Source organism: Alligator sinensis, unplaced genomic scaffold (genome assembly GCF_000455745.1).
Source record: "Alligator sinensis unplaced genomic scaffold, ASM45574v1 scaffold736_1, whole genome shotgun sequence".
NCBI classification, from domain to species: domain Eukaryota; kingdom Metazoa; phylum Chordata; order Crocodylia; family Alligatoridae; genus Alligator; species Alligator sinensis.
In genome coordinates, this window is record NW_005842561.1 from 854,234 (window position 1) to 876,209 (window position 21,976).

General features: G+C 37.8%; 1 protein-coding gene across 2 annotated transcripts; it reads left to right on the forward strand.

Annotated features, from left to right (window-relative positions):
- The first annotated feature begins 748 nt into the window (after positions 1–748).
- On the forward strand, positions 749–21,422 carry ZNF326 (zinc finger protein 326). 2 transcript variants are annotated; one of them, XM_014524025.2, is made up of 9 exons: positions 749–1,540; positions 3,412–3,817; positions 6,626–6,824; positions 10,514–10,628; positions 11,664–11,811; positions 12,187–12,286; positions 13,846–13,976; positions 15,348–15,443; positions 20,248–21,422. In XM_014524025.2, exons 1-9 carry the CDS (start codon positions 1,410–1,412, stop codon positions 20,476–20,478), a joined length of 1,557 nt encoding a protein of 518 aa, XP_014379511.1. In that variant the 5' UTR covers positions 749–1,409; the 3' UTR covers positions 20,479–21,422. The 2 variants fall into 2 exon arrangements, with proteins under 2 accessions (XP_014379511.1, XP_025069805.1); XM_025214020.1 differs by lacking the exon at positions 3,412–3,817 and having other exon boundaries at positions 1,407–1,540.
- Positions 21,423–21,976: the final 554 nt, after the last annotated feature.

A 21,976-nucleotide genomic window follows, 5' to 3' on the forward strand; every position in this document is an offset into this window, starting at 1 on the left:
GAGGAGGGAAAATGGAAGCCTTCCTAGCTGCAAAAGCACCCAGACAGCTTGCAGGAGCAATATGAGGGGAGGAGGGCAGGAGTTGACCATGACAAGCACTGGCACAGATGATCCTTAAAGGGACAGGCACATTCCATTTTACCCAAGCAAAATTGCATTGATTATAGCTTCATTTTATGTCAGGAGTGTCATATCAAGGAAAAGATTGGGGCAGACTGAACCAATGTTAAATCAAGTAAAGGCATATTAACATCTGTCTCCCAGAATGTGGTATACTGGAGGAGAGGGTTTATAAATGTTTTGAGAAGAGGTGAAGATGGGGACCATCTTGGTGATCAGGGACAAATGAGAAAAAAGTAGCTGGAATGGCAATACCATTCAATAATCCAGAGGTAAAAAGCACAGTGGATAGAAGACAACATCAGTGGCAGACTGCAATCTATATCAATCTGGGGAACAGAATGAGAAGTTTTCAATGTATATGTAGCACCAGTATGGGAGGGGAAGAAGGCTCTGCTTAGAAAGCTAGCAGTTTATATGGTTGGAGGGAGACTGCAGATAATAGGGACTTCAATTGCATAATAAAGCAGGTGACAACAGGGGGAGGAGGAGATGGAACTTTAAATGGTTCATCCAGATAGTTAACCAGTGTAATTAAAGAAGAGTCACTAAGAGATGTTGGCAGGGGAGAAAGTTTTCATTAGAACTGACCCCAGGGCTAAGAAACAACCCAGAACTGACTTTGTATCAGAATAAGTAGAGATAAGGAAGAAAGAAACCACATGTGAAGCAGTTAGTGATCACTGGCTGCTGAGTCTTGGTAAGAGTCCCATAAGGCGAAGGGGAGGGTGGAAGTTAAATGTGCATTACAAGATGAGATATGTCAAGCATTCATGAGACAATATTAGGTGGTGGAGAACACTGAAGAAATATTTTAAGAGTACCAGAGAATGGTGGATAATGGTGAAGAAGAGGATGGGAGAATTCTTCAGGAAGGAAAGCTGAAGAACTCCGGGGAAAAGAATGAAAGAGCTAAGAGAGCTACAAAGTGATACAGAAGCTGCTAAAGGAAGCAGCAGAAGGAAGACAGTTATGAGAACTAGAAGAAACAAAGCAAGAGATAGAAAGCTGGTTTAGAGATGAGAGAAAATGTTTTTAGTACAAGCACTCTGGGTCTTGTAGGTCTTTGGTGAAGACACCAAACAATTCTAAGTTCACCATTTCCCATACTAAGCCATTCCAACCATCCTCAGTGCTATGAGAATTGCAATTTACTATAAGATTACATGTCTCAAACTTCAACTACCAGCCACAGGATATTTTTATGCTTTTGTCAGCAAGACTAATATTGAAAGACTGGGGTGGTGTTTTGATCATCACCACCAATTTTTTGGTTGTTCTTTTTAGACATGGACCGTGATTATGGACATGGAGCCTATGGTGGCCCAAGACCCATGGACTCTTACTTAAACCAATCATATGGGATGGATAGTCATGGAGGAGGTGGCGGCAGCGGAGGAGGAGGTGGTGGCGGCAACAGGTAAAATAATTATTCGGTTGTCTCAATAATTTAATAAATCAATATTATTTTTTTCCAACTTAAGTGTTCCTTAGGCATGTTGTTTGATTATATGGGCTTTCTTTCTGTAAGTTTTGTGTAAGAAAAACTGGAAAATGTTATGTTGTAACAGCTGATTTATCCAAACAATCACTATTTTTTGTGGATAATTCTGGCAGTCATATGATAACCTGCTTCTTTGAATCTAACTATAAAGATTGCTTTCTATCTAGTAACTTTCACTAGTCTGTAACTGATCAGTAAATTTACATTGGCATAATTTAATATTTCTGACATTGCAGTCCCTAACTAAAATGGCTTTAATTGGTTCAGTGCTTAAGACTGAATCTATCAACATTCCATTTTCAAGGAACATTTAGGATATGTGTTCTTTAATTCTAATTATAAATTGTAAGAATGCTCACTGATATTATTATTTACAGTCATGTCCAGATTATTTTATTGGCAGGTACTAATTGCACCCAAATTATGTATATTCTGGGATATTCCGTAAAATTAGTCCAAAAATAACATTTCTGGTATTGTGGTTTTGCAAATAAGTTCAGGTTTTAGTACATTATACAAATTAGCTTTCTTCTCGGGAGTGTTTCTTTATGAGAGAAAATAACATCCAGCAGTTTAAATTTTCTCCTAGTTTTGTCCTCTTTTGCATATTTTAATCCTTGTCTGGCCATAGCAGGACTACTGTACAGTAACTGTATGTAGCCATTGCAGTGCCACTGGGCAAGGGCAGAAGAGGCTAGAGAAAATGTTGAAGTTCTTTTTAAAGAGTTGGTTGATAATATTTTGCACAATTAAAATTTGCATACAGGTCCAGGAATGAGATGTACCTACCATTTAGTAATCTGTATATGATTAAGGTTGACCGGTTCCTTGAACATTAAAATGTGTCTTGCCTCATTACTATTGTGCATGGATTGTTTCTGTATATAGTGTCATTTTCTGTGTAGTTTGGGGTCTTCTGAGGCTAACTTCCTTTACAATGAAGAAATTCTTGTTATCTTAGACAAGGGTAGTAATTTGAGGCTGTTTTATTAGTTTGTATTCTGTTAGTAAAAGGGCTGACTTTCCCAATTTCTGCTGAACTGTCCTGTTTTAATCTTGCGGGGGAGACTAATGAGCTTCCCTTCCTAGTATAGTTATGGATGTCAATGAGTCCTTTTCCCTGCCCTTTTCTTCCTTTCAAAAACTCCTGAAGCAAAACAGGCCCCTAGTAAATAACTAAAGTTGTTACTTATCACTCTACCTTGAGATTCCCATGGACTATGTCCATGTGCAGTGTGTACTTTGTACAGCTTTTTCAAATCCTGAAGTTGCCAGACTTAATGTCTGCAAGCAAAGGATGGGTGCATGTTAATCATGGGGTGCATAAGAATCACCTCTTCATTATAAAGACTAAATATATTTTGTCCTGTTTTCCCGTTGAAAAATTAAACCACCTTTTAAATGCTTTTCAAATGTTAAAATGTTAGGTATGACCTTGATGAAGGAATAGTCTTACTAGCCTGTAAACATCTGCAGGTGATTATTTTCCTGAGACTAGGGCTGGGCTCAAATAACATTTAGTAAACGATGCTGAGAAATTTAATTTAACAAAGTTCAGGCCTATTGAACTTTAGAATTCTTTTTACAGAAAATGACACAGATAGCTTTCTATCTGGTCACAAGTTGAATGCCCAGCCCTAATCAAGATAAACAATAACACAACTGTACAAACCAATATAGTATAAATTAATTTTAGTTGATAAATGTCAACTGATAACTTGTCTTTTGAAATGTATAACACTGGTAAGCTTACTTTTTTTTTTTTCCTCACTGTGCAACTCTTCCAGGTTTGGACCTTATGAGTCTTACGACTCCGGGTCTTCTCTGGGTGGGCGAGATCTATACAGATCTGGCTATGGTTATAATGAACCCGAACAAAGCCGCTTCGGAGGTAGTTATGGTGGTCGATTTGACAGCTCCTACCGGAATAGCCTTGACTCTTTCGGAGGTAGAAACCAGGGCGGGTCTAGCTGGGAAGCACCTTACTCACGTTCAAAATTGAGGCCTGGGTTTATGGAGGACAGAGGAAGAGAGAGTTACTCTTCCTACAGCAGTTTTTCTTCACCCCATATGAAGCCTGCACCTGTAGGCTCTCGGGGGAGAGGAACGCCTGCTTATCCTGAAAGTGGATTTGGAAGCAGAAACTATGATGCTTTTGGAGGACCATCAACAGGCAGAGGCCGAGGCCGAGGAGTAAGTACAGAATCTTTTCAGATTCTTTTCACTAGTCACTCTTTTAAACCCTTTCAAGACCACAGCTTCAAAATGAGTACTCTGTTTGTCACAGTGTACTTTTGACCAAACGTACTAACACAGTTGATAATCCTGTTAATCCCTTTGAAGTTGACTTTAAGTAGTTCCCAGTCCCTCTGTTCTTGAAAGTAAAGAGCAATACAAGATTAGCTGATGGGGTTTTGTTACACAATCTCTCCTTTTGTTTGAAAGGTGAAGATAAAAGTAATAGGTTTGGTCTAAAAGGGGTTAAAAGGAATTGCATTTTTCCTTGTGAACGCTAGCATCTTTGCAGGTGGGAAAATTCTTGAATAATTATAAAAGGTTAATTGGAACCCTTTTGACCTTTTCAGTAGGTTAAAGGTGCAATGTATAAATAAAAATAAAACTGAGGCTATGAATGCCATAGAGCAGTTCTTTCCACTACTGTGGATAGGTGACATCTTAGCTAAATCTTTATTAAATACACGTGTTACCAAACACGAAGTCTCCTTTTTAATTTAGCTTTTACTCCATCTTGTATCTGGGGGGAAGGAAATAACAAAGGTAGGTGGCAAACTGCTCTATAGTGGCTTTCCTTAAATTTTAAAGCATGGTTAAAGGGACATAATCAGCATTAAATCAGCTTAAAATTAGTTTTGGATATTATACCTACTCTTTATCACCCGTGTCAGTGTTTTACTTGCACATTTGCCTGTTTTAATGGTGTTCATGCATAAGAGCGTGTGTGTGTGTGTGCGCGCGCGCGCGCACACACACGAGCCTTTTAGACAGGAAACCGTGAAACTGACAATACAGCAAGTACTAAAGCTGAAAAGTTAGGAGAGAGATTTCTATGTTTTTCAGTTTGTTTATTGTTAGGTGTTGCTTATAAGAGAAGAATCCAGAGGAGTGATTTTAAGTTGAGGATGTCCCTTTAACTAAGTTTTATAATCCCATTTTTTGATTTTTAATAAAATAGTTCAGCTGTTGAATATTTTTGTGCCTTAGATGTAACTTATCACTTTTTAAAATTCATAAGCATACGATGTTTCTCTAGGAAGTAATTCTGTATTATAACATTATGTAGCTTGTTTTCTTTAAAGTGTAGATAAGGATAATTTTTATTAGGTCTTCTAAATACTGAATTGTGCGTGTGGTTTTCCTTATTTCTTTTTTTGTTTGTTTGTTTGTAAAATTTTATTTTGCAGCTTTAAATAATTTTAATTGTATAACCAAACTTAGCTCAAAAAAATCTGCACATAGCTATGAGCTAACATGTAGCTGTAATTAGCAGATCTTATCCCTTGGTTGATGAACTGAAAGTGTTAGGTTTTTAAGCTCAGATATCTTCCTTTTAGAACTTTTTTAGAGATGAAAGTTCTGTTCAGAATTTTAATGGAGTACTTTTAGCTGATTGATATTCCTTAAAAAATAATGCTTTCAGTTTCTGTTTCATAAATAAAGGGCTATATAAAACTAAACTTACCATTTTTAAAATGCATTGCACCTTTAATAGATGATGGAAATATTGCTTGTTAAAAACCTGTAAAGCACTTGGAAACACTGTTTGTTCAAGTGCATATTTCATATCATATTTATGTTTGTGTAATATGAATACATCTTAAGTAGTTTGATAACACTACATTGATAAACTAAATTTTACTTGGTTTTATGCATGAATCTTCAGGGCTTTTTAAAAAATAAGCTTGTCTACCCAATAGTTGTACTGTATTCCAGCCTTGTATGATTAGAAATGAGTATGTGCTCACACCCACACCCACACAGTATTTTTATCTCGAATAGAAAAAAATGGTTTTGTTTTCATGTTAACACAAGTATTTCTGCTTATCTGATGTGTACACACAGTCAAATGGGTTTTCTCTTCTTCCCTCTCTGTTAATGAAGTAGATGAACAAATAGGAAATCAATTCTATGCTTTTCATAACTCCTTTGGTTCTTTCTCTTCAGATTACTCCAGTACCTGTTGCTTCCAGGGAGGTTATATCTATAAATGCATGTCTTTAGACATATGCACTATTATACAGTATTTTAGAGACAGGAAGGAAATTGTGTTCCAATACAGTTCTTGAATCCAAGTTCTGCCACTTTTTGCTCCTTATTGTTTGAATTATTCTGCTCTAACTATGGACTTTAAAAAAAAAAAAAAAAAAAGTCCTAAATTCTTTTAGTTCAGTGCCACAGATGCTTTTGTCAGGATGAAGTAAACAAAGAAGATTGGTCACAAGTCAGTGTTCTGCATAGAAAAACTTCCTCTAGCTGTGCTTTAAAAACATGTCTTACTAGTCAGCATCCTACCCAGATTTTCAGTTTACCTTCACTACACAGGAAAATCTTCAGACTCATCTGTTTCTTGCCTTAAGCCAGCAAAGGAGGATTCTTTACTAGCTTTTGTTTGAGTTATAGAAAAACTCAGCTGGCTTTTTTCTCCAGAAAAACAGAACTAGCAAGTAGAGAATCTGAAGAGAAGGAACCAGGATGTTGTAGTGAAATGAACTCTGATAAACATGATTCTCATCTGGACTAAGGGTTGTGAATAAGCAGAAACCCACTTCATATGCACTTGGCCACCACCCCCCCCCCCCCCCCATTACCAGAGTAATTTTGTTAACACACGTGTAACTAGAAGCTTTAGTTATCTGCCTTTTACTCCAGAACGCACATTTTACTCATTTACAAATTGTTTTAGGCATTGGCATTTAGTAATATTGTTTTGTTTCTGTTGATTTTGTATACCAATACCTTTTTCTTGATTTCACACGTTTCCAGCCTATGGGAGACTTTGGAGGCATGCATAGACCCGGAATTGTTGTTGACTATCATAATAAACCCAGTTCTGTAGCATTTGCTGCAAGAGGAATAAAGAGGAAAATGATTCCACAGCCATATAACAAACCTGGTGGGACGTTTATCAAGAAACCCAAACTGACAAAACCTATTATGAAGATGAACACAAAAAATCTACCTAGTAAGTAATTTAAATGAAAAATAAATTAATACTGGCACTAATTGTTTTTCTTATTTTGAATTAAGAAAGACATTTATTATACTTGGCAATTCTTCATTTTTTCCTATTGGAATAAAACATATATTAACACTGTTAAAGAACTTGCTGTTGACAAGGTGAAAAGTTTAGGTAGGAGCTAGAAAACTCCAGACAAATGTAGTCACTTCGGTGCACTGATGTGTTTATGATCATAGGTAGTTAGAATTGCCTGTGGACAGAAGATGATTTACTTCAACTTTTTGCAGCTAATTTTTTGTTTGATTTCCTAGCACTTTCTTTGTGAAGATAGGTTACCAAGTGTTAATAAATGCATTGCTGCTGCATGAAATATAAACTGGAAGATTGCTGTGATTTTTTGGGTTTTTTTTTTTTGCTTAGAGACAAAGTTAGTTTTAAACCTCCATCATCACAGGTAATTTCAGATTTGAGGCTCTCTTAAAAGCTAACATTAAGTATAGAAACCTGATACACAACAGCAATTTACTTTTTAACACTTTTTAAAACTTTCTATGGTGACTTTTTCAAGACTCTGAAGTTGAAAAAATAGAATTTCATGTCTCTTTATCTTTAAAATATGTTCCTGGTATAGCAGTCCTCTAGGGAGAACTACTGTGTTATGGATGCATCTATGCCTGCTCAGATATTGTGAGTTCAGTAATTTTGCTTGATAACTGCTGATATTTTATAGTATTTTGAACCTTAGTTATTGGGACTTGCCAAAATTTAAAACATTCATCCTTGCACAAGCCTGGGGAATGGAAACTTGGCCCCAGTTATTAATCTTGTCACGATGCAGCAGTTCCTGTTGGGTGTCCCAACTATTTCTTGATAATTTTCAAGATGTCTTTTTAATTTTTTTAAAAATGTACTTGGAAAGGGTGTTACCTGCCAACAAAGTTCCTTGCTTTTTACTATAGTAAAGATGTATACTCTCTCACCACCTCTTTCATGTACTAGAGGGAACTCTTATCTGTGGTATAGAGAATAAAGAGGAAAGGGTGACCATTGAGGTGAGGAAACATGGAAAATTATTAGGAAGTAAATGAGAAACACAGAGGTTTCTCTAGATTGTAAAAGAAGAAATTCATGGATAAAAGAGTGACCAATGGGGAAGAATAGATTAAAGAGGAAGGAATAGAGGGGAAAAAAGACACTGAAAGGAAAAAAATGTAAAGACAGTATGCATTGCATTTTGATTAGCAAAACTTATTTTTATACTTGTTCCTTTTAACATTTTTTCTGGAAGACATCCCACAGCTTCAGTAATTCTGAAGTTACTGGAGAGAGAGGTAAAGACAGAGTTGTTAATGAGGCATGAATGAAATGTTTGGTTTTGTGGGCATATGAATTTAAGTGTCAGGTAGCTTAAGCTGCATGCCCAGCAGTCAGTTTTCTTACTTCAAAACTTTCAATACTAGTTTGTACATGTTAGTCTGCTTTGCTAGTTTTGTATTTTTGATGGATCTACAATGTGTTACATAAATGCTGATTTCAGATGATACCTGTCAAATACGCTTAGTATGGTTCTAATTTTAAGTGTGTGTGAGGTAAATGCAGATTTTGAAGAAATTGCATGTGCAAACCATTTCCTTGACTTTCTTACATTCACTGACATCCTATCACACTTTTAGCTTCTTTCATTTCTTGGAGTCTCAGAACAGCAGAGACTCCCCATGCCCGAAAGCTTGCCAAGAACATTTTTTCCAACTACTCAGTTGGTCTAATAAAAGATATCACATCTACTCAAAGAACCTTGCCTGTAGAATGACCAAAAAACCTTTAAGTTTTATTTTTAAAGCTGTAGTCAGCAGTTTTACTATTGGGTAGGGAGCCACTGCATGAACACGGCTCATGCGCTTCATGTGCCATCAGGCTTCTTTCATCAACTCTGATGCATTTAGGTAGATTGCAGACTTCAATACTGAGCAGAGCAGCATAACATACAATGAGGGAGGAGAAAAGAATGAGCAGAGAAAAGGATGATGGGGGGATGGAGAGAATGGAGAAGGATGACTGAGAAAAGGACAGTAGGTGAAACATGTGTTTTATGGAGTGGAGATGAGGAAAGTGAAAGGACAAGCATGCATGAAGAAAGAGGTCAGTTTTCATGGAAGCAGAGACCAGTCTGGACCGGTTAGGAGTGGTCATTTGTAAGTCATAAGGAAGAATCTGCTAACACATGTAAAAATCCTGGACCTGTATTCGAAACAGTCATGTTTTAGTCTGGCTTTTGCCAAAATGAGAATGATGACACTACATGCAGTGTTTATTTTACTTCATAGTCTTGAACACCTAAAATGAGACTTGGATAGGTATCCCCCAAATAATTACATACAGTGTCATTTAAATTTCATTCTTGTTTATCATTCACAAAGGCATGAATGCTTGTTTGAAATAATAATTGATAAATTGGGGTTTTACTGAACTAGTTCCTGTATACAGTTCATCGACTATCAAATGAATTACAATGGTCAGTGACCAATGGTGTGAGATTAAATTTATTCTCAACCATCTTCTGTTCAATTGGACATGATACTTTAGGCCCTTGTTAACTATATCTTTTTCATGAGAAATGTATGGATTTGGCTTTATTAAGGTAATTAAACTGAAGCAGAGGATGCAATTGTGGATGAAATTTTTTACAAAAGATGCCTCTGATGTTAGGTATCAGACTTAGGAAGTAAGTCTGTTCTGTTAGGTAAAACTCTAGATTTTAGGCTAGTCTAGCCGTTTGTGTGATGATGGGTTTACCAAACAGATTCCATTGAATGTATGTTCTATAAAAGCAACTGCATCCTTCATTTCATCATAAAGAGTTTTTACAAGCATTAAAGGGAAAAAGCATTTTGCTTGGCGCTAAACAGGTGGAAGATTAGAGAGGAGACAGTTGTCTGATTTTGACAAACATTTGCCATTTTTGCTGTTTATATGCCTGTCTTTTTTTTAATATTCTGATCACATCTGAATGTTTTACCTGTTTATGTTTTTTTTTTTTTTTTTCTCTCCCTCAGTATTTTAGTTTTAGCTCAGATTTTTTAATGCCCTTCTGTCACTTAAGTATTATTTGTTCTTCCAGTTGATCATCCTTATTTGTACTTACTGAATGTTTCATTGAATTGACTTTTAAAGTCATGAACTGAGACCTGATGTTAAGAACACAGTGGGTATAATTTTGTGTAAATGTTACTGAAACAGGAAATATTGAGGCTCAAACTAGGTTCTAAATCCATTTTCCATTGGGTGTCTTGGTATTATATATATAATCTGTCTGATAAGGAATGCTGGAAATTGCTGAAAACTGTATGGAGTGTGCAGTACAGGCTGTTATTGTGCCATAATTTAGTATTCCTATAGCAACATGTTTAAACACACCTAGTGAGGCTGTGTTTGCTATATTCTGAATTTCCTGAGTTCAGACCCCTAAATTTACACTGAAGTGTATATATAAGATATATTGCTAAAATACTTGCATTGATTTTTGTTATGCAAAAAACCAAACCAACCTTATACGCCGTTGGAATATATTGCTTTAATTTATTCTGCGCTGTGAAACTTGTTAACGAGAGGTAGGGGAAAATAAGCATTGCAATTTCTCCTGGGTGAATTTTGGAAATGTAAAATACTTTTAACTCCTTTTACTGTGTGTTAAGATTCCAAGCCAGATGTCAGAAGTGAAGAGGAAGAAAAGCGACGAATTGAGGCAAGAAGAGAGAAACAAAGGCGAAGAAGGGAGAAAAACAGTGAAAAATATGGGGATGGATACAGGTTTGTACTGTTAATATTGTTTGTAGTATGTACTGCTCTTTCATTTGTAGTGTTCTGCTGCCCCTAGTATTCTACAAGGAGAGCATCAAAGGATACAGACTACAATAGTGATTTTTTTTTTTTTTTAACAGTTTTTGCTCATACGTTTTTTAAGATTTCTTGACTGCTTGCTTTATCCTATATCAGGAAATTTTACTAACATTTGTGAAAGTATTTGAGCATGCACCCGTACTTATGTGAGACCATCAGAAAATTAGTCAAGAATGGTACCAGTATTCCAGTACTACTCAACTACAGTTCAGTATTGTTCCAGTACCACATCACATTTTTGTAATTGAGTTAGTTGGATTTACATGCTGAACTGTATTCCTATACTATCGTTGCTGAGCTTTTTCAGCTTAGGACTTGATTTTATTTCATGCTTCTTACGGGTGTGTAAGAAGTACTGGTCTCCTGCCGTCAAATTTTCAGACCCATGGGGAGTCCTATAGGCTGGGTAGCGTGTGGCCAGTGCTCAGGGGTGGCATGGCATCTTGATCCCAGAGGGTGGGAGTGGATCTGGCTCACAGGACCAAAAGATTGAATGCCCCCTGATGTAGGGTTATCTATTTTCATATTTTTTCCCTGTTAGTATTTGCCTCCTACTGGCTGTAGCTTTCCCTGGCAATATGACATTCATGACAGTATTGCTAAATAGCAATAGCAGTATTTAAATTAACCGGTATGTTTCACTGGCAGAATTTTGAGTAGGAATGTGGTCTGTGTGCCTGAAAAATCAAACCTCTAGCCTGGTTACATCTATTCACTTCCTGCAGTTAATTTCTTAAATGTAGGGTTTTTTATGTTAGATTTCATAAATAATTCCAGAAAAAGATGGCAAAGTATCCCACACTTAGTAGGGAAGATACGTGTAATCTGCTATTGATTGCTTTTTTTCAAGCCCTCAGACCACCTTGGTGACTTTTGAAAAACACTAACTGACTTTTTAAGAAGCCTTCTTAAATAGTAATATTATATTGGATATTTTTTTTCTAGAATGGCATTCACTTGTTCGTTTTGTAAATTTCGAACATTTGAAGAAAAAGAAATTGAATCTCACCTGGAAAGTGCTGCCCATCAGGAAACATTGGACCATATCCAGAAACAAACCAAATTTGATAAAGTAGTGATGGAGTTTCTGCATGTAAGTCCCATGTTGGCGTTTAAAAATAAGCTGTACTATTTATTGCCTTCAGAACATGTTTATTTTTTCATTAAAATACTGCATTTTGAAAGAGTTTCCACATAAATGTAATCAAACAAAAGTAAGTTTTCAAATACTTGACAGTAACATTTACTCTAGATAGCTTTGCATCTAAATAAGCAATTATTGGAGTTAGTTGCTATTAATATCTCTTTTTTTCAATAAAGCTACTTTTCTCCCCAAATACTTAATAATAAATGCATGCACACCTAATCAACAGTAAGAATACCTGGGTAACAGAGTTTCAATTGTCTGACACAGGGTGAAGGAGTTCTACTTAGATGTTAACCTAGATTCTTCATATCTTGCTTCCAGGAGTGCATGGTGAATAAATTCAAGAAGACAGCTATGCGCAAGCAACAAACCAGCAGTCAATCTGAAAATGTCCAAGCTGTTGAAAAAGATATAATGGAAGGCAAGTATTGCTCTTTGAGTGAGAATGCATGCTCTGGGGATGCACACAATTTACTCCTATTTGAAGTCCCTGATAAAGAGGTTGTATTGGAGGCTGTTTCAGCACACTTAACATTTCAATAGATTTTACTGTCTCTCTCAAATCTGTCTCCTCCAAAAGCCAGCCTACTATTGGTTCTGCAGTCCTGGATTCCAGTGATTCTGTAGTGTTAATATCCTCAAACCTAAAAAATGAGCTAAAAATATGATTTTCAGTTAGATTACTTATGCTTGGCCATTAGGCAGCATAGAGGAGTTGTGATTATCCCAACATTTCTCCCAAGCTGTTTTCCCATCTTAAGCAGTATATGCTTAGGACCCTCTTGAGATACCTGCGTTTACTTTGATAGGTGTGGCCATGGCTAAGCAAGAGCATAGAGGAGGTGTTTCCAGAAATGTGGGCTGTAAATACTATTTTCAGTTGGATTACAGATTACTTTTACTGACAACAGATAGATTGTTATACTTACAACATGAGTACAGACAAAGGAACACAAAGAAATTTAATCACGCCATGTTTTAGCTGCATGGTACAGTGATATCAGCACACAAGCAGCCTAATTGCTAAGTTTATGGTGGAGAACATGACAAACCATATTCGTTTTCAGACTTATGTTGTTCCAGGAACTAGAGAGACCGCTAAAGTAACTTTGCTTTGGGAGCCTACACAAACTGAGCCCTTAGCTACCCTATGGACCAAAGTGCTGCTTCAGGTCTCTTCTATTGCCTGCAGTATCCTTGAAATTACCTTCCCCCTACCCTACCAGTTTGCCCCCCTATTCTAGGACTCGCAAAGAGATGGCATCCGTTTGTGGCTGCCCTTGCAGTGCCTACACTGGAAGGATGCTCCCTTTGCTACGTTGACCCTTAAATTAAGTGTTAAGACCTAGAGCAGGGTACAGTTCTCGGCCTTCCTCTTTTCCCTCTCTCCTGATTTAAATCAGGACTGTAAAATCATTGGCTTAGCACTCGAAGTGGGTAAATTTAAAATGTTACAGAACGTATTTCAAGCAGCTTAAATAAATTATCACAGGAGACTTTTAAATAAAAGTCATCCACTAAATTTCTTTGTTTTCTCAGTATATACAGAAATGCATTTTCATTAACTTGTAAATGGAAAATATTGACTGAGAGTTATAAATCTGTAAGTCTAATGGAAGTCATGCAGTTTTTCGGTGTGTGTCTGGAACTAGTGTTTTGTGGAGCAGAGTGCCAACTCATACCATTACTTCAGTGGGATCAGTCCTATAGAAAATCCTTTTTTATTTTTATTTTTTCCCCCTTCGTTTTAAAATAACTAGGGCCAGCAATATTAGACTGCTGGATTTTCTTTAATATTTTAAGGACATGTTAAATTTAAAAATAAGTTTGATTTATTCAGGATTATCCTTGCCTTCTCAGTAAGCACCAGTTCCTTAGTTTAGTGAATTTAATTAGCTAAATTTCTCCTTAAATGTCTGTTTTTGTATTCTTATTTGACACAGATTATGCATCTTATTCCTGTCTTTTTTTCTTTGCTAGGTGTTACTGCTGATGACCACATGATGAAAGTAGAGACAGTTCATTGTAGTGCTTGTAGTGTGTATGTTCCTGCACTACACAGTTCCGTTCAACAGCACTTAAAATCCCCTGATCATGCAAAAGGAAAACAAGTATGATTTAACGTACATTTGTAATTCCCAAATAGCAGTTGTTTGTGGAATGCTGAAAGTATAGTCTTATTGAAAGTGAAAATAGAATGTGGGTTTCTTTCCCGTTATCATATCTCTGCTCCTTGTTAGGTGTTCTGTGATGGAATCTGAATATCGAAAAGGAGGGCAGAGTTCATTGTACTTCTAGGATTTGGTAACCTCCCAGTAATTCAGTAAAAGATTTGGGCATTATGAAACGTTTACCTTTAAACTCTGAGTCACTGACATGTCTGTACTTTGACTAATAAGTATACACTGTGCTTCATAAATAGGCTACTTCTTAATAAGAGTATGTGCTCAAATATTAAGTTGTTTGATGGCTACCAACAAGAATCAGGAGAAAATTAGTGGTGATGCACTTTCATTTCCCACCTCTAATTAAAAATTGAAGCTAGTACGAAAATTTACTAAATATTGAAGAGCACTAGCATTGTTCTTGATCAAATGCATGGGATGATAGCTGAAATTAAATTGTGGGAATATTAGTTATTGGAACTCTTGGAACAGCACATTGATTAGTCCTCATTAGACGAGATAATGCAAAAATAGTTTGTTCACTTACATTTTGGAATAGACAGGAATGAATACCAAATACGAAAGGTCCTTTTAATCCACACAGTGTATGCACAGTGCCAGGTGTACATTCATTGAATTGGGTAGTGCTGCAGAATCCACATGCTTCTTTCTGGGAAGGCATTTCTAATTGTTAATCACTTTTTAATTGAACAAGAGTTTTCTGTCTGAAAAGAGAACTGTTTAGAAGTACTAATGTTAGAAATACAAAGTTGCCACAAATTTAAAATGATTTTTCAAATGTAATTATTTTAATAGAACAGTACAAAGAACACAAATTAAAAAAATGGTTGGCAAGCAGGAAGTTTGAAAATAATATTAATTTGTAGTAGTTGATGCATCCCTTGTTACAGAGAATGTGTTTTTATAATTTAGTTTTGTAGTTATTTATAAAACTATAGGTATACATGCTCTCTTGTAAAGATGGTTTTGATTAACTTTTGCATTAGAGCTCAATGTCTGGTTAAACATATATTAGAAACAGAATTAAATACATAGCTACAGTTTATAGAATCGAGGAGCTTTTAATTTTTTCCCTTGGTCCGGAGAAAGCTTGTGGCTGTAGACAAGTCCTCTGGCTTGGATTAATTGATTATACATATTGGGCCTTTGTCAAGAGGTAGCAATTCCTGAGAGAAAAACATATTGACTCTAATTTAGAAGATCCTAATTAGTGTGGCATGAGTTAAATTTGTTTTATAGATCTCTTTTACATGCAACAGGTTGTAATAGGTATTTATATTAAAATCTGTTTCGTAGGCCTACAGAGAACAAATAAAAAGGGAGAGTGTACTGACTGCTACTAGTATCTTGAATAACCCAATAGTGAAAGCACGATATGAACTATATGTCAAGGTAAGATGACAATGGAAAAAGGTAACGCTAACATTGTTTGTGTTATCACTCGGTTCCTTCCACAGTCCCAGTGATGATGCTAGTTTTAATACATTTCTCTCTTCTGGCCCTGCTTTCTTCCAGTTCACAAGCCAGGCTCAGCAACCTACAGCCTCCAAAAAAATTACAACTGGCCCATGAATACTTGATACATTTCATGTTTTGCTAAAAATGTACTTATCCCTACCCATTCAGTCTAGTCCATGTTCCACTTTCTTTTACTAACAGCCAGCCAATTCCCCCCTACTCCTGCCCCAGCTTCCCTGTTCTGTGCAGAGAGCAGCCTTCTGCACAGAGTGGGGATGATTTGGGCAGCAGCATGGGATCAGTGACCCATGACAGCAGCTGAGGCCCAGGCTGTGGCCCGTTATTAGTAAAAGGTTTTTGACCCTTGCTCTGTCAGGGATATTAAACTTGTCTGGTCCTCTGGGCTGGTTGAGCATACCAGAGCCAGTGTGTGGGCTGCAGAGTACCCACAAGGCTAGACCCAGCTTGGGCAAGCTGCATGTGTCAGCATACGTGGCATGGGGTCTAGCCCATGTGTTACATGCAGCCATTGGGGCTGGAGCTGGTCCAGTGACCCACGGGGTAGATCATACTGCCTCACTGGCCAGATGTTTGACACCCCTGCTCTAAGCAATGTAATATCCTCCTAGTCTGATATGCTAACATTTAAATGGGCATCCCAGTGTCCTCCAAAACTGTTAGCACTGACTTTTATTTGGGGGTTTCCCTGTTTGTCCAGCTTCGTGTTTCAGTGCTTAAGGAGAGGCTTACTTTCAGCTTTTTCAACCTCAAGTGCACTGTTAATGCTTGAATAATACACGCTTAGCTTTTAGAAAGTGCTGTTCATCTGTAGATTTCAAAGTGACTTAAAAAGAAGCTAAGTGTGATTATCCTCTTTTTACAGATTGGGAAGTAAGTAAATAACAGTTTGCATGGTGTAGGCTCTTGCAAGGATTGCAAACTCAGACATAATATTAAGTTGAACAGAAGTATTTTGCAAACATCCTCCTGTATAATGGAGATTGTGTGTGAATGAAGATACAAAAATAACAACATTTACTCAAATATACATAAGGTTTCCTCCCCCCGCCAGTCAACATGGTGGGTGGGTAGGGAGGGGATAAGCCCCTTGTCTTACATTTGCATACAAGGAGGCTCACTAAATACATCGTTTATCATTACACTGCCAAAAGCAGCATATGCTTGGTAATGGAAACCAACTGTGAAGTTGATTAAATGCAACAAACACTGAGCGTGACTATAAAATGCATGGCCCATATGGGCAAACATACTGAAGGGAACCTACCACAAGGATATGTTAGTGAAGTCCATCTGAATAAGGTACATAGTAGTGTCCATTTGTTCAATTTGGTTCCCCTCAGCGCTGACTCTTTCAAGATACAGAGAGCAACTACACTGAATACATTTGCACTTCTCCATTCCCACAGCTGAGTTGCACCTTTCTTTCCCATTTCCACTGGGTCCTGTTTTTTAACCAGTTTTAAGTGTCTGGGAAATGTCACCGAGTGGGGTCCCAAGCAGCTTATTTAGAATCCCTGTATTGTTCCCTCTCTGTTGCATATGTGTGGCCCTGCCCTCCATGAGGTAGAGCTGGACCAGGTTGCTTTGCACCTCAATGGCATATACATTTTTGGAGGATCCCAAGACTTATGACAAGAACAGCTGGTTTCAGTCTATGAGTACCTGTAGTTATTTCCCTATATATACATTACTATAGATATATTTATTTTTAGGTCAGTATTTTCAAATTTGCTTCTCACTTCCATGTGCTCAGGAAGAAGCAGGGTTTGATGGTAAGGAAGGGGGGAAAGGGACTGGAGGGGAAAAGATGTGGTGGGCAGAGGGCAAGGGCTACCTGACCCCAAGATCTATTTTTCCCTGCTGTAGCAGTGGGAAGGGGACATACTCAAGGCAGACCTCCAATAATTAGATTCTGTACCTGGAAAATCATAACGCATTTATAAATTTTCCATATATAGAATCTAATTATTGGGAGGGGGGTCATCTTACAATAATTGTGTCTTATATTTGAGTAAATATAGTATTTGTGTCCACAGAGCATTCAAGTAATTCTTAAATATCTTTGATGCTTGTTTATACCAGGGGTATCCAACTCGTGTGGGCTGCAAGGCTATATGTAGGCCAGATCCAGAGCCAACTCTTGTGGCGGGGCAAGGAGTGGTGGCACTAACAGCTGTGGATGCCTGAGCCATTGTCAGCTCAGGAAGCTGCAGGGGATTAAGATGGTCACTTGCCCCACCTCTGCTGAAATAAGTCTCCAACAGGGCTCTATACTCAAATTCATTTCCGGGGTTGGCGATCATGTTATTAACATTCGGGCACTGGTCAGACCGCAGTTGGAATACTGCGTGCAATTTTGGGCGCCACACTTCAAGGGGGATGTGGATAACCTGGAGAGGGTCCAGAGAAGGGCCACTCATATGGTTAAGGGCTTGCAGGCCAAGCCCTATGAGGAGAGACTAGGGCACCTGGACCTCTTCAGTCTCCACAAGAGAAGGTTGAGAGGCAACCTTGTGGCTGCCTATAAGTTCATCATGGGGGGCACAGAAGGGAATTGGTGAGGTTCTACTCACCAAGGCACCCCTGGGGGTTACAAGAAATAATGGCCACAAGCTAGCAGAGAGCAGATTTAGACTAGACATTAGGAAGAACTTCTTCACAGTTCGAGTGGCCAAAGTCCGGAATGGGCTCCCAAGGGAGGTGGTGCTCACCCCTCCCCTGAGGGTCTTCAAGAGGAGGTTAGATAGGCATCTAGCTGGTGTCATCTAAACCCAGCACACTTTCCTGCCTATGCAGGGGGTCGGACACGATGATCTGTTGAGGTCCCTTCCGACCCTAACGTCCTATGAATCTATGAAACTCTGCTCAGGGAGCTGCAGGAGTTAACACTGCCACCACTTCCCCTTCCTCCCATTCCCACACCCTCCAGGAACCCCATGAGCTGGATCCCGTCTGTGAGCTGTATGTTTGACACCCTGTGTCTACATGAATCCCAAGATGGTCCCTCCTTCCCAACTTGTAGTAGTGTCCTTACTTGATGTCTGTGTTGATGAAGGAACTGAATGGTAGTTAGAGCTGCTCTGCCTTGTATTCCTTTGCTGTGATGTGGGTGTTTTAGTCACCTAGTAGGTACTGCTGACTTGAGATTCTGGGCTTGAACACATGGACATTTATGTGGACAAAAATACTACAGAAAATTGTATTTGCCTTTCTTTCCAGGTTTCTTGTATGGTAGGCTTGTCCAACCTGCAGCCTGGGAGTTGCATGAAGCCTACAGAGGGTTAATCTACAACCCCTGGGCTCTCTTTAGCCACCATTCCCCTCATTTCTCTAACTGCTCTTGCAGCTAGCATCTCCAGGCTTCTCCTCCCTTTGTTGGCCCTTTGTTGGCTTTTGCTTTCTGCCCAGGGGGCAGGGCAGAGCAGCATGGCTGAGTGCAGCCTGCAGTGTAGTGCAGCAGAGGGGGAAAAGGAGATGTGGGAGTAGCCCTCCCACAGGTGCTGCACCTGGGTCTAGGAGGGGGCGCAGGGAGCCACCTACCTGCACAGTGCTGGGGAAGTGTGCAGCCAGGTATATGAGATGGGGCCATGACCATTCCTGGTGTGGTCCTTGGCCACTGGGGAGTTGGACAGTCCTGTTCTACAGGAAAGAGCATAAATCTAGCTGAATGTGTTCTTGTTTGTTTTTTAAGCCTTTCATATATCAGGGATGTGTTGGGGGATTTTTGGCTTTGGTGAGCCTCACTGAGTTTTTATTTTAGTTTTTTAAATTTTTTTGAGTTCTTTCATCACTAGTCTACACTGAAAGATACGGTCTTAATGATCAAATAAATGTAACAATCCACACTTTCATGTCTGTTTTTCTGTCTCTCTCTTTCTTTACACAAACAAAAAGACAGAAGCTCTGTGTCCTGTCTGCCCCTCCTCCATTTACTTTTTTATAATTTCAAGTAATACTCTTGGAAGACTAATGCTTCTTTAATTCAACATTTGTTTGATTAGTCTAAACTGATACTATCTGATTTAAACAGTAAGGCACCTTGTGCAGAGATTGCCCATCTGACTGAATTCCGTTGCCTTTGTTACATTTTTAAAATTATAAAATAAGTATAATAAAATAAAAATGAAAATTGAGTTGCATTCTATACTCGCTTTTCCAATTTAATAGGTGGAGCATTCAGCTAAAATGACTAACCTATTTAAAATACAGTTATTTGTGAAATCTGCTTGGCTACTCCCTGTTTCCCCAAGGATAACTCTGAATTCCAAGCTAGCTAAATGATTAGTCATTTAAGGTTTAACTTTATTTTTAATTTTGTCTAATAACTTGCTTTTTAAAAGTCGTATTGTCTTTGTGAGAATGAATAGATGGATGTTGTGCAAATAGGGGAAGATAGAAGAAAAGTATTTTTTTCTGAAGTCATCTTTTAATTCAGAAAAGTAGAGCACTTGTTTATGTCTGAAGAACTTGGATACCCTGGTATAAATTTATGAAATTTTCAGTTTTCAGTTTATCTGTTGAATTAAATAATAAAGTGATGCTGAAATTTTAAGCTGATCTGTAGTTTAATTCTGGCATCAATTCAGGTGATTTTTCCCTAACGTGGCCTGGTAACCGCTATTTTCAACTAAATAAAATTTAAGGTGTATGTGTGAAGGGAGCAATTTCCCTTTTGGAGTTTCAGGTTTCAAAATATTTTTGAATTTTTCAACTACAGGGTGAAAATCCTTTTGAAAATAGTGATCAAACTCAGGAGCAGCAGATAGAGGAAGAAGACAAGGCTGATGAGGCTGTTGAGGAAGAGGAGGAGGAGGAGGAGGAAGAAGAGGAAGAGGAGGAGGAAGAAGTGGAGGAGGAAGAGGAAGTAGAGGAAGAGGAGGAGGAAGAGGAGGAGGAAGAAACAGAAGAACAAACTGACTTCACCCTTGACCACACTGAAGATAACTAAATGCAAAAAAAAGAGAGAGAGAGAGAGAGAGAGAGAAAATTGAAGTGGGGAAAACATCTTTTTATTTCTGTTCCATAGTGGCAAACTGTAAGATACTTTCAAAATAGTTTCAAATAAGAGAGTTGTGTAAAAACCCCCACCCTGTGCATGCATTCCATTATGTGGAGAATTTTTGTTTGCCATTCGTTTAAAATGAAGTAGATTATTTAGTTAATTTTTTTTTATAGCAAGCCAACTATTAGAGCTGATTAAAAGTGGTGCTGTATATTTTTTTTAAGTTTCCTTTCTCTTACTTTGCTGTTAAAAATTAGATATATTCGTTTATAGTCTAATCACTTGAAAAAGGAAAACTCTTTGGGTTTAAATAGAATGCTGAATGACATAAAATATTATGTGGCTCATAATATTTACCCCTTAGTGCAAGGATGGTTACATTTTAAAAATTGTGCTGTGAATGTGGCTGGTTTTTGTTTTGTTTTTTTACTACATTGCACGCTATATATATTAGTACGTGTTATGCCTTGTAGCTTTTTGTGATAAGATGTATCAGTTTGTAGCAATAAAATGTTTTAGAAATGCCAGTGTTTTTACTGTCTGTAGATAAACACTAGCATATTGAATACATAAAAACAAAATTTCCCACTACAGATTTCTCTAGCCCAGAGATGCAATACTATCCTGTGGTGGGCTGGGGTGGAATGGAATAGAATGACTCAGCATATGTCTGATATGAACGGGCACTAAGACCCAGCTGCCGCTGCCACTTCTTCCCACCACCCAGCTACCAGGAATGGTATGGGCTAAATTCCAACCCCCTCCGCCGAAGCCCCTGCTGCCCAACTGTGAAACAGCTGTTTGGGCTGGATCCAAAGTCTCCATAGGTCAGATTTGGCCCCTGGGTTATAAATTGCCAACCCCTTCTCTAACTCAATTTATGAACGTTTTTTTATTCAACATTCAATGATTTAACACCCTCTTGTTGGATTCTGCCATTTCAGTCTGCCATTTGTCAGTATACACATCAAAGTTGTGCTTATATTTTATACATAAGAAATGTGGGGAGTAGAAATGGGATTTTGTGCACACTGACTGTGCAGTCATATAGTTTACACTTCAGATATGCATACTTTTTTTTTTTAAACTCTTATTTTTAATTTAGTCTTTTAACCAATTTAGCCTTTTAACCGAATAAGAATTAAGTTTTCATATTAAAAAAATTAAGTCTTGTTTATGTAAGTGGTGTATTGGTTTTACTTAAAATGTGATATTTTCTAAAATAAACTGGCTTGGTGAACTTTATTTTTGTTCAGCATAACTACATGCCTAATCAACTTAAACTGCAATGGTTCAATAAATCAGTTTCTTGCACCTTAAAATTTTAAGTTTTGCAGTGTTAGGTAAATTTTCAATCTAATTGTGTTCAGTTATATATAGCGATGCTTGTTTGTGGAATGTTTATGTGGGATTGATCCTTATTTTGGTCAAAAGGAGGCAAGTA